The 12,361-nt window shown below is 31.4% G+C and overlaps 4 protein-coding genes across 7 annotated transcripts in view; 2 read left to right on the top strand and 2 right to left on the bottom strand.

Moving 5' to 3' along the window:
- Positions 1 to 1,436, bottom strand: part of LOC141461017 (COMM domain-containing protein 4) — a 94,460-nt gene extending 93,024 nt beyond the window's left edge. The window contains exons 1-2 of one of the 2 annotated variants that reach the window (XM_074141625.1): positions 1,296 to 1,436; positions 768 to 860 (exon numbers count right to left, since the gene is read on the bottom strand). The gene's annotated coding sequence lies outside the window, so the exon portion shown is untranslated. The remainder of the gene's footprint in view (positions 1 to 767; positions 861 to 1,295) is intronic. The other variant, XM_074141626.1, reaches the window with a different exon arrangement.
- A 631-nt stretch (positions 1,437 to 2,067) lies between these two features.
- LOC141461012 (interleukin enhancer-binding factor 2 homolog) lies at positions 2,068 to 8,215 on the top strand. 3 transcript variants are annotated; one of them, XR_012462459.1, is made up of 10 exons: positions 2,068 to 2,221; positions 2,352 to 2,539; positions 2,620 to 2,748; positions 3,239 to 3,407; positions 4,201 to 4,363; positions 4,443 to 4,563; positions 4,641 to 4,752; positions 4,852 to 4,998; positions 5,746 to 5,983; positions 6,944 to 8,215. XR_012462459.1 is itself a non-coding variant. In XM_074141619.1 (9 exons), exons 2-9 carry the CDS (start codon positions 2,360 to 2,362, stop codon positions 5,904 to 5,906), a joined length of 1,182 nt encoding a protein of 393 aa, XP_073997720.1. In that variant the 5' UTR covers positions 2,068 to 2,221; positions 2,352 to 2,359; the 3' UTR covers positions 5,907 to 6,029. The 3 variants fall into 3 exon arrangements, 2 of the variants coding, with proteins under 2 accessions (XP_073997720.1, XP_073997721.1); XM_074141619.1 differs by lacking the exon at positions 6,944 to 8,215 and having other exon boundaries at positions 5,746 to 6,029; XM_074141620.1 differs by lacking the exon at positions 6,944 to 8,215 and having other exon boundaries at positions 2,083 to 2,221; positions 2,358 to 2,539; positions 5,746 to 6,029.
- On the bottom strand, positions 7,397 to 8,629 carry Scgbeta (sarcoglycan beta). Its single transcript, XM_074141623.1, has 2 exons — positions 8,497 to 8,629; positions 7,397 to 8,418 (listed from the first exon to the last, which is right to left on the bottom strand). Exons 1-2 carry the CDS (start codon positions 8,526 to 8,528, stop codon positions 7,581 to 7,583), a joined length of 870 nt encoding a protein of 289 aa, XP_073997724.1. The 5' UTR covers positions 8,529 to 8,629; the 3' UTR covers positions 7,397 to 7,580.
- A 181-nt stretch (positions 8,630 to 8,810) lies between these two features.
- On the top strand, positions 8,811 to 11,983 carry LOC141461015 (proteasome subunit alpha type-2-like). Its single transcript, XM_074141624.1, has 6 exons — positions 8,811 to 8,946; positions 9,099 to 9,175; positions 9,252 to 9,365; positions 9,444 to 9,585; positions 10,859 to 11,014; positions 11,649 to 11,983. The coding sequence occupies exons 1-6, from the start codon at positions 8,906 to 8,908 to the stop codon at positions 11,821 to 11,823; spliced, it is 705 nt and encodes a 234-aa protein (XP_073997725.1). The 5' UTR covers positions 8,811 to 8,905; the 3' UTR covers positions 11,824 to 11,983.
- The last annotated feature ends 378 nt before the right edge of the window (positions 11,984 to 12,361 follow it).

The following is a 12,361-nucleotide window of genomic DNA, read 5'->3' as shown; positions in this document are numbered from 1 at the left end:
GACATTCCTAGCAGTTATTTCTGGGGAATATTAAAAGTTGGTATAAACAAATGAAAATGTTCGCACAAACAGCTTCCGCAATATGTCCTGGTTAACTGTATTAATCCAAAATAAACGGCAATTTTGTATGACATAATTTTAAAACGATTAATACTGTATGTGAAATAATTATGTATGTCCACTAGTTTTACTTTATAATTTATTGAACTTCACTGAAAACTTTTAAATCAATTATTTATCTTCATGAACAGAATTTCTTAGCTTAAATATAAAGAACAATTAGGTTGTTTTGGACTCAACACTCTCCATAGCACGAAAAATAAATCAGTTTCACTTAGATAGTGGAAACGCATCTATGTTCTATTGTGCATCTATTATGATGTTTGCTGATGATTTGGTACTTTTTGAAAGCCTTGAAAAAGTGGTAAGACGAAGAAAATAAGTTGATTAGAAATATTAATCTGGGCTGAAATAGACCAGCTATCGAATTCTTTAAAAGCTAAGAACTAGAACGAGTTCTTGAAAGTATTTAAGACTCGTGGTCAGGAATGAACCAAAAGAGACATTTAGTTTTAGAAAAAGACTCACTTCTAAAAGCGTTAGAAGAGCACAAATTAACAAGAACGGTAGCCGCAATGAAAATAATAAAAACAAATTTCATAACATTTGCTAACAAGAACGAAAGCACATATCTACCAAAAGGAGCTATTATAATAGTTATAATTAGCTGAATTAAAATTAATGTGTTTTAATTATCACTCCAATACCTTATTATAAAATTGCTGAATAATCGTCATTTCTCAGCATTTAAGTATAGAAACGAATCCCAGACTGATAACTCTTCAATTTGAATTCATAGTCTGAAATTGCATACAATACGAATAAATATGTAAAAGAATGACTTTTTCACATAACAAAAACTTAACTTTCAAACTCTACACTGAACACTAAATAAAGAGATAGAACAAGGAATGTCAAAGTATTCAACACTAAGAAAGTGATAGACTTTATTGAAACTAAATTTAGTTGCATCTTAGTTATAAAACATTGTGACAGCTGATTATATTATTTTTTTAACAAATTAAAGTTTCCTTTCTTACAAGATAACAATTTAGGTTTTTCTGAATAGGTTAAGCATCTGGATTAATTTTGTTTTATTTTATTTATTCCTATAAAAATCTTGTTCACCTTTGTTTAGTGTTTTGCATTGTGTATTTGATTCAAAACCAGTAAGTTCAAAGTAAATTATTAAAACACGATTTTAATAAAAGTCCAATATTCAAAATGAACCTTACCTTGCTAGTTGTTCAAAGCTCTTCAATCTCTCACAAATTATAAACCGCACGCCGAATTTGTTGTTTTATACTTATTATAAACATGAATACACCGTCACTACAGCCGAACAAAACACAATTAAATTTTAAACTGAAAACTGATCCCTTATGCCGGCAATAGATGTTTCAAGAAAGTTAAAGCATATGCTATCTAGTGAATTACTTTGGAACTAGGTAAATAATTATTTATGGCGGAAAAGGTTGATTATTTAACTTAAATTAAACATTTCAGTTTACACTTTTTTCCGGTCATTTAAAACGATTAAGCAATCATATTTTTTTAACTTTGAACACTTATTATACACTAGATTTTCTATAACTTTCGACTGTAACATTATTTCAGGAATGTGCTAGCGTGGGAATTCTGGAGGAGATAAAATAATTGTTTCCGTAATGTAATGAATGGCTCTTATTAAATTCACAATATTAAGCAATTATTTGAGCGAAACCAAACATTTGAAGAAAATTTATAAACTACAATTTACGAATGGAGGTAGTGAAGCTCTTTCGATTGTTTCCCAACAGTTATTTTTGAAGGCGCATTTATGTTCATTTTCTAAACGTAATTTATAACCTATGAGATTTTATTTAACTCCTCCCTCGTACCGGAATGACTTTTTTTGTATGTGAAAGAATATTTTCATGAAATAATTTAGTAATAATAATCTCTTTACATTAAAGTTTTTTTAGGAATAGCGAAATTGAAACTAAAAATAAGTTTTTACGGTGTATGAATACGGCTATTTTGTATTGACAACACTGTTGCTAGCTACAGCGTCTTGTCTCTATCTCTAGTGTAAACTGTAAAGGCTTTTGTGGAAGTTTATTGTTTTATTGGGTCAGTGATTTGATAGAAGATTGTTTGGTGCCGGCTAATCTATATCTCAGTAAGTACCAAAGAAAAAGAACATTGATTTAGTTGCTTCCTTTTATAGATGGTTTACTGAATATTAAGGCTATAAACAGATGTAGAAAGTTCAGAAACTTGCACTGTGAAGATTCAAGTAATTTTTTTAGTTACAGAAATGGCTCGTGGAAGAGGTCGAGGTGGTATGGGAGTTGGTCGTGGAGGCGGAATGGGCAGAGGTGGTGGTGTTCCTTTTAAAGTTCAGAAGTATGTTCCGAGACATCCATTTGACATGGTACTCTGTGAACCGGCCTTCCCGCGAGTTCGGCCCGCAGTTAATGATGATGCATTCACCCAGGCATGGAATTATTAATATTAACTTCATAACTTTCTTGGAATATAATTGAAGTTATTGTAGATTAATAAACAGTTTTACAGGCTCTTCTTAAAAGAAACGCAGACCTTACACCTTCACCGCAAGAACAGGCGGCCGTACTTAATCTTGTTACAAAAATCCAAGCAGTTTTTGATAATTTAATTGTAGCACCAGGAAATTTTGATGCCTGTGTAAGTAAATTTAGCTAGTCTGGCTTTCTTAATTAAAATGCTACAATGGCAAAGCATGAAAATTGCGTTGCAGGGCTAATTTCAAATTCATGGATTTTATAAAACTAAATTTTCATCTGCCTGTAGTGTATATTTAGTAGTGAGACGAGTGTTGTTGAAGTTGATATGATGCGTGGATTTGTAAATGGGAGGTTCCCAGTTCGAATCCTGCGTGTTATCACTTTAATTTTTTAGGTAAAAATGTTAATAGTATGTGTTTCCGCCCCTTCTATGACATCTAATTCGTGGTTGGATGTTAAACCCTCCTGAAAAGATAGGCGAATTCTTTATTAAGTTTAATAATAATGTTCTAATATGTATGTAGTTATTTTCCTAATTTTTTCAAAGCATGACTGACATTTTTTTAAAGTTGCTTTACAAAAAAGAAAGGATTTGGTTTATCTTTTTCTTTTTTAATTAAAATTACTGATTGAAACCATTAATATTGCAGCAAGTAGATGAATCACGGCAGGTGGGCTCTTTTAAAAAAGGCACAATGTTAACAGGGAAAAATGTAGCTGACATAGTTGTTATACTGAAAACTCTGCCGACAAAAGAATGTATTGGAGCACTTGGTAACAGAGTAATGGAAGATTTGAAAACTGCAAATCCGAAGGAAGGTAAATAAAAGATCATACTTGAGTAACATTAATAGTTGTGCATTCAACTTTGTGCTTATGTGTACCATTGGTGTTATTCTTTTACTAAGTCCCAATGCTGTAAAATTATTTATTATTATTTTGATTAAGTTTCAAAAAGTACAATGGATTTTTTATGTGGTTTTAATATCTTTTATAAGGATTCGTGAAAGTACGGTTCAATGGCAAAGTTTTAATGACTTAAAAAGTCTCAAGTAAGATAAATCAGTTTAGAAGGATGAGAAAATTAATTTTAAAACAAATTTAAATAAAATATGTATTTTTTAAGCTTTTTCGAACGTTTTTAACAAGCTGACATTACGAGCTGAAGTACGAATGAAAATTTGGATAATTTGTTTGCATTTTGTCGTCAGATCAACCCCTTATGCTTAATGTTTTAAACAGGAAGTTTTTGTTAAGAAAATACATAATGTAATTCCTGGATTGTTGTAAACAGAGTAAAACAATGTGAAAATGAGAAAAAAAAAAAACTATTTTTTTATGGATTTGTTAAAGGTTTAATATGTTTGTGTTTTAAAGATATTCACTTTTTTTCTGAATGCACAGCGAAGTTATCTGACGGTGATAATCGGTTTTATATTAACAAACCAATCAATCCATCTGTACCATCCTTTTAAGTTAAGCTTAAGATTTTAGATTTCTTTCTCCACAATTAATGCTTTTAAGATATGAAATAAATTTTATAAAATATTCTTGCGAATTGACTAATCGTGGTTTATCATTATTAGATTCTGTCAAAATAATCCATTTACAGTTTTAGAAATGTTTGTAACTGAACAAGGATTTGATTTGCGGGCACCAGATGCTGTTGTCCGAGTACTAGTTACAACTGTGCATCAGAATTTACGAAAATTAGATCCAGAATTACATATGGATTATAAGATTCTACAAAGACATCTTGCCGCAATTAGACATAGGTAATAGTAGTTTAAACAATCTATTTTTCCACCTTTTAAGTCGCTTATTTATGATATTTATTTATTATGTTAATTTTAGTCGATGGTTCGAAGAGAATGCGCAACACTCATCAGTTAAAGTTCTTATTAGATTATTAAGAGATTTAAGAAATAGATTTGAAGGTTTTGAACCGTTGAACCCATGGATGTTGGATTTATTGGTAAATTTGTATTTTTCTCTATTACTTTACTGTAAATTTTCTTAGAATTAGGTAAAATTGTTATTGTATTTTTTTAGGCACACAGTTCCATCATGAACAATCCAAGTCGGCAAGCACTTCCAGTAAATGTGGCATTCAGACGGGTACTTCAGCTGTTAGCTTCTGGACTTTTCCTGCCGGGTTCTTCAAGTATGTTAATTGAAAAATATATTTTCCGAGAAAAAACAAATTTTAAGAAGTAATTGTTCACATAACAAAAGTTTGTAAAGAGAAACATGTTACTTTCAGGTATAGCAGATCCTTTTGAAACTAATAATATTAGAATACACACTTCACTTTCATTGGAACAGCAGGATGTTGTGTGCCTGACGGCACAGACTCTTATCAGAGTATTAGCAGTGGCAGGATTCAAACCAATCTTGGATGGAGATTCCTGTGAGTGATTGATAACATATTAACGTCATCAGAAAATTTAATTGATAGCGAAACTAATAGTGGTCAGTTAGGAATGGATTAGCTAAGTGGTTATATAATCCAGCTGCTGGCCCTAAGATTTTCTCTTGTTAGGAGCTTCTTACGGCTCACTGTCCGGTGGACAGTGTAACGAAAGAACACTGTCCAGAGGCCGGCAGTGCATTGTAAAAAGTTCCGGGCGCTAATAGTCTCAGAAGTTGACGTGCCTTAAATAAAATAAAATGTGGATAATTAGAGTAAAATTTGTTTTTACTTTGGAAATTTATAACCGTGTATTTTTTCGGATCTAAGACAAAGTGGTATTTTGTCACTTACCGAACGTCTTGTTTTTCTTTAGTGGGAAAAATAGTAAACTTGTACATCCAGAATTAAACTTATATGATCAAAATTGTGCTTAATTGCTTAATTTGAAAATAAATGTCGTACAGTCTTAACGCTACTGAAAATTATATAAAAAATAAGTTTATAAACGAACTTTTGTCAGAGGGATTTAAAAAAACCAAAAAAAAAAACCTTGTTTATTGTAAATTTGGGTCTTTTTACTGAAATGTCCATTATTTATTTATTTGGTTGTTTATTATTTCTTTCATTTATTTGTTTATTCCTTTTATTATGTTTTTTTCTTTAATACTAGCACTTTTTCTTTTGAAATTAAATTGTAAGAGCTAAGACATTTGTATATTTTAAATATTGAATTTATTTTTCCAGCTTTAATAACTGAAGCTACTGAATGGAATGGTACGTTGATTACTCCATTAGACAAAGCTTATGAAAGGCCAGCCGAGGCTAAAGCTGATGATACTTTAGGTGATACGGAAGAAATGGAAGAATCAGAAATATCTGAAGAAATGGAGACGGTTGAACAGTAGTCAATTTTTCATAAAAATTTGTTCATTGATGTTTCATACCTTTGAGTTCTTTCTTCCTTCTTTTCTTTTTTTAAAATGTATGTACAAATTTTGTATAAATATGATTGTTTTCATAATAATGTATTTATTATTTATAACAATTTTTTTTGTTTTACTTTTTTCTTCAGTCATTGTATAAATGTATATAACTGGCGTTAATTCCTTTTTTTAAGAGCGTACAGAAATAAAGTATCTTGACTTTAAATCTGTTAACAGATTAAAATATAATTTTTTTGAGTGGTTGGATGTTCAAATCGCTGAAGTCTGAGATAGAACTTGTTAAAAAATGGTTCATGATGTGAGCACTGTATTGTTTCAGGAAAATATCGCTGAGCAGAGAGTAGGTTTGAATGTCAAATTATTCAGAAAAGATTGATCACAGGATCACTTCGCTCAGTTTTTAGATCATTAACTTTTAATAACATCTTCCTTACTTTTCTTTAATTCTGACAGTCTTTGTTCTTTAACCATCTGTTGATATTGTTCTGCTGTTTGGTGAAAACTGTAGAGAATTTTACTTTTTTTACATGAAAACCTCCCGCTCTCACTTTGACATAGTCAGAAGCAGTAGTGTGGCAGAAAATATATTATTAAGCCATAAATATTCTGCACCAAACTCATGAAATTCTTTAGTGATGGATGAAAATCCGAATAGAACAAAATTAGATAAGAGGAATAAAACGACTACATATATTATCCATACTGGGTACCTAGGTATATTTTCAAGTTCTTGAGAATTTAGTCGTAGATGGCTATAATAATATTCAAACAAGTAGTATCCTGAACTACTATTCTATTTTTCAGATATGCCAATTCGGTGCCAATTTTTTTAAAAAAAAAGTTTGTTTAAACCTAGCTTTAGTCGGCAAGATTCCGCCTCACAGGCTTAAGTGCGGAATGTGACTGCAATTAAGCCTGGGTACTTGGTCAGAAAATTTATAAAGACGACTAACTTTGAGGGGAGAAGGTCCTATGATACACCCGTGTTTTGTTGACAGATTTGGTCTACAGTGGATTTCCACACAGGAATTGAGGAAGGCTAATTAACGTGACAAACTAACTTACGAATGTACAAGTAAAAAAAGTCGGCCTTGCAGCACAATCAAATGTCTGGTGGACGAATAGAAGAATCAACGGGGTGAGTTGTATTGGTGAGTAGAGACTCTCTACTGTTCAAATTCAAGAAAATCTACTCAAGGCTAGAATGGTCACTTTGTCAGTTTCAGACTGCACGATTTATCTGGACATTCATTTCAAGAATTCACGAATCAGAACTTGTCTTATCAACTCGTTTGTTTTTCTAGGAAAAAAGTGTATCAATTTAAAAGGTCAACAAGTGATACACTTCACTATTTAACATGACCATAAGATTATGAATACCAAGCAAATTGAGCATCATTAAGTTACAGTTAAAATCAACTTTGGAGTTTACAGGAAATGTAGAGAGACAATTTTTTAAAAGAAATTCTCTTAAACATTTAATAAAATAAGTTGAAATAAACAACAAAATTTGACTAGTCATTCTATCGAGTATTTGTACAATAATTGTTTCACCTATATTTCAAATCGTAAGTTGTGATACATTGCAAAACCTTTGTTGATATGGATTATTTTAAATGCAAATCAATTATTTTATTACATGCATGGATTATATTCAGGAGTAACATCAATATTATGGCAGGCAACATGAGAAGTATGATCATTTGCCACAGGTACTCTGAACAGCTTACCTTGGGGCATACACACACAGACTTTATATTGAGACGATAATGGAATTCCACCGTTGTTTTCTTTACTTACTACAGGAATATTTTTAACATCTAAAGTAAGTCCGCCTCTGCTATTTAAGATTATGCTACCATTTACACTTTTAAGTTTTACTTGTTGATCTGCCGACCATAGAATTTCTTTACCTTCAATTCTTGTACCTTCACTACCTTTTAGCTTAGCAAAAGCATCAGATCTTAAAATTAGCTTTTCATTCAGTGGGCTACTCACTCGACCCACATTGGCCATTTTTGCATGAATATTTCTACCACCATTTTTCAACAGAAAATTTGGGGATTCTGCTGTAAAGATTTGTCCAACTTTAAAACTGCTTATACCTTTGGCTAATGTTCCATTTTGATCTAAAGTGAGGGAATTTCTTACTCTTCCTCGGTCATCTTCAACTTCTAACACTACTGACGCTTTAACGCCAGTTACTTTGGTTTCTGACTCCAGAAAACCTTCTATTTGACCATCAGATTTATGTACAGTGCCAAGATCAGCTTCTCCAAAAAATTTAACCACACCTTCTTCTGGTACCAGCTCCATACTCTCCATACTCTGTCCTAGCCTCAGTACACTAAATATAATCACCGTAATAATCATGTTTGCCCAAGCAAGTAAACACAGAAGTCCAACGAGCGTCCAGAATGCATAGGTTTTTGTTCCAGTGGGTTTTTGAAAACTTTCATCTCCGTAAGCCAACCTAGAAATTATTAGGGATATATATTTATCTTCGCTACTTCAACAATTGAAAGTAGATTAAATATGAAACTAAGAATACCTGGCTCTAGTCGGATGTTTAGTACTCGACATTTGGAGGAAGGAAAAATAACTTCTTATAAATAAAATTACATTTTGAGCACTGTTAAACCAAAGCGTAACTGAAGAAATAGTATCGACTATTAAATACGTTGCGCCGGCGCTTAAAATTAGAGAACGTTTTGAAAAGAGTTTTTAACATTATGGCAAAGTAAAGTTACAGAAAGTATTCATTTGATTTAATATTCACATTATTGTTTTTTAAAGCTGACTTTTTTTTTAGATTTAATCAGATTTTATTCCCTCTTGTGACATAGCACAAACTGCAGCCTAACCTAATTTTATTTTCCCAGCACATTTTAATTCAAGTGAAGCTCCAGGTACGGAGGTTAATAGATGGTTATATTGTGTATGCTTTGTGCTTTGTAATCATGGGATCTGAAAGATATAGTTTTTCATTAACAACATTTAGGTGAGATTAAATTTATTTTGTATATATACAAATTAATATAAGTGAAGAGATCAACCTGAGTTAAGCATTGTACATTTACAATGATTTATATTTTATGGAGTAATTAATGAATTCTAAGCTTTCCTTAACTGCTAGACCCTTTAATTTTACAGCCCTTCAGGAAAATTAGTACAAATTGAATATGCCTTAGCCGCAGTTGCTGCCGGTGCTCCGTCCATTGGTATAAAAGGTAAACAATTAATAATTGAATGTTATGAATATTTTATTGTACACAAGGCTTAATAAATAATTTATTTTTTAAACAGCTTCTAATGGTGTTGTTTTGGCAACTGAAAATAAATATAAATCAATTTTGTACGAAGAACATACTATTCGTAAGGTTGAGATAATAACAGATCATATTGGAATGGTTTATAGTGGTAAGAAATTTATACTGTAATAATTTCGCTTGGGACATTAGGTAAGAATTTGAATAACATCTGACGATAATGTTTTAGGTATGGGTCCAGATTATCGTTTATTAGTTAAACGAGCAAGAAAAATGGCCCAGCAATACAAATTAATTTATGGAGAAAGGATACCCACGCCACAATTAGTGCAAAGGGTGGCTATGGTTATGCAAGAGTACACTCAATCAGGGTATGTTGTACAAAAAAAGTTTTTAGTATTATATAAAGTTTAGAATCGTACATCAAAAAATTTATTAATTAATCAGTTTAAAGTGCTTCGTCACCTTTATTATTTTTCTCCTTTCATTATTTTATGTGTTGCCACATTTCTTTAAGAAATAAAACGTAAATGAATGGTTTTGTAATCAATCAATAAGATGTGGAATAATCGTAAAAAAAGAAGACAGGAGTAAAATTAAACATTCAATTAGTAGGATAAAATGTTAGCAAACACACAAATTAAGTTAGTATTACAACCAAAATCTGTTTTCATTAAAAGATTTAGTTTGAGAAAAAGACAGTTACAATAATTAGTCGCCACCATTGTAATATTTGTAAAGTATATACTGTCCACTTTTTTATTGACTGATTATAATCCATGGGTAAAATAGGATTATTTTCAGTTTCATTTATTTGTTTACTTGTTTTAGAATCAAGCTTTCCACCTAAGGACTAGATCATCTTCTGGGCTTATACTTATTAATAAACTTGATTTAATTGAAAGTTGCAATGGTAAAATTTCACTCAGGATGTATAACAAGTTTCTATAGTAATAAATATAATCTCTGAATATTATTTTGACCCTAGGTCACAAAATTGGCATTGAAACAAAAATATATGACTGAAACTGAAATTTATCTATTTTTCCCTTTCATAAACATTATTTCATGACTACTCACATACCCATTCCTATGACTTGAAATCAGATCTTTAGTTTACAGGTATAAAAAATTCTGAGCAATAGCTTATCATTCTTTAGGTCTTAAATTATAAAAGTTTTTGTTAAAGGGATAACAAAGTTAAGATAAAAGTTATGTTTGTTTTCGTTATCATCATTTATCAGGAACTTTTGAGTGATTTTCTAAAGTTATAAGAGAATCACATTCAGAAGCTCTACTAAAGGCCTAGGAAGAAATATAGTTAAAAAAATCTCTTTATATTTCGTGTGAACCCTTAATTTTCTTATTTTTTTTTTTTTAATGATTTAAGGCGCGTCAACATCCAAGGTTATTAGCGCCCGGAGCTTTTTCCAGTGCACTGCCGGCCTCCGGACAGTGTTCTCTCGTTACAGACAACACTGTCCATCACCGGACAGTGAGCTGTAAGAAGCTCCTAGGAAGAGAAAATCTAAGGGTCAGCTGCTGGATTCGAACCCGGGACCTCCGCGTGGGAGTCCAGTATGCTAACCTCATAGCTTATCCCTTCCCTCTTAATTTTCTTATTATTATTATTTTTTTTTTCAGAGGAGTTCGTCCTTTTGGCGTCTCACTATTGATTTGCGGATGGGATGATGGCAAACCTACTTTATTCCAGTGTGATCCATCAGGTGCATATTTTGCTTGGAAAGCAACGGCAATGGGGAAGAATTATATTAATGGAAAAACTTTTCTAGAAAAAAGGTTTTTTTTATTATTACTATTTTTGTCATTTGCACGCGGTAATTTGTATTCAACACTGTTAGATAGAAGTGTAGGTAAGAATAGATAAAAGAGCCTAATCCGCTGCTGTTTAAAGATTTTAAATGAACTTCCCTATAAATCTCCTTCCAAGCTTCTTTCAGTGTTAGCATTTGGGTCTAAAATGTGCAATCATTTCGCAATGTATTATAATTTGTTTTTTTACTTTGTAAACATACGTTTGCCATTCCTAACGTTATGAATGTAGAAGAAGAAACGGTCTTTTATAAATACAAAAATTAAAAATGCAATCCTAAATTATTTTAAATAGAAAATAAAATTAAAATCAGTTGCAAGATTCAACAAAAAACTAAACTAAATAAAATAAATTAAATGTACTTTTGGCATTTATTAAAAAGAAAATTAAGACAGACCCATGGGCCATCGTGGCTGACTATCAGAAGAGTAACGAATGTATATATAATCTTGAGAGAGATTTATAGTAGATAATTTAACGAACTCCTCAGGGTTTACTTCTCTAATTTCCAGCGCACACCACCTATGTAATCGTGCGAGGAATTTCATAATATTCTATAAGGCTACTTTTCCTCGTTAACACAGTTTTTTTATTTTACAGATATTCCGAGACATTAGAACTGGATGATGCTGTACATACAGCTATTCTAACCCTGAAGGAAGGGTTTGAAGGTCAAATGACAGCCGATAATATAGAAGTTGGTGTTTGCGATGAAGCTGGATTTAGAGTACTGGATCCTAACACTGTAAGAGACTACCTCGCGAACATTCCTTAAATGGATCATCATTCTGCCAGGAGAACATTTCAACAGTTTAAGAAATAGAAACTTTTTTTCCAGAGTTTTCTGTACTGTTAATATTCTTATAATTATTACTATTATTATTACAATATTCATTTTCTGTTTTAATATATGTATTAAAATTGGGTAACACTTCCTTTTTTCTTTTTAATCCTTTAATGAAATTTACAACTGCAACAACTGTTGCAATAAGTAAATGTCATATAATATAACAATATCAGGAATGTGGATCGGAGAAGGCACCCAATGGTACCACTCCATTAACGTGAATAATATACTATACTCCTCTTATGATGAGTAGATTGCGGGGTATTATTCCTTTCTTAAAAATTAAATTCCAACTAAACCTTATTAAATTGAAAGCTTCGTTAAAGTTGTGTTCAATTTCTGCCAGTAGTCGATTCTCTCAGAGAAGGTAGGAAAAACAAATCGTGCTTCAACTCTAAGAGAAAGATTAGCAGAACTAATTGTAAAACAAACGTAAAAAGTAAGTCATTTATTTCTAAAAAAAATG

The sequence above is a fragment of the Rhodnius prolixus genome, unplaced genomic scaffold, assembly GCF_049639745.1.
Source record: "Rhodnius prolixus isolate KJV_2025 unplaced genomic scaffold, Rpr scaffold_6, whole genome shotgun sequence".
NCBI classification, from domain to species: domain Eukaryota; kingdom Metazoa; phylum Arthropoda; class Insecta; order Hemiptera; family Reduviidae; genus Rhodnius; species Rhodnius prolixus.
Note: the sequence above shows the minus strand (reverse complement) of the source record. Positions and strands in the feature narration are given on the sequence as shown.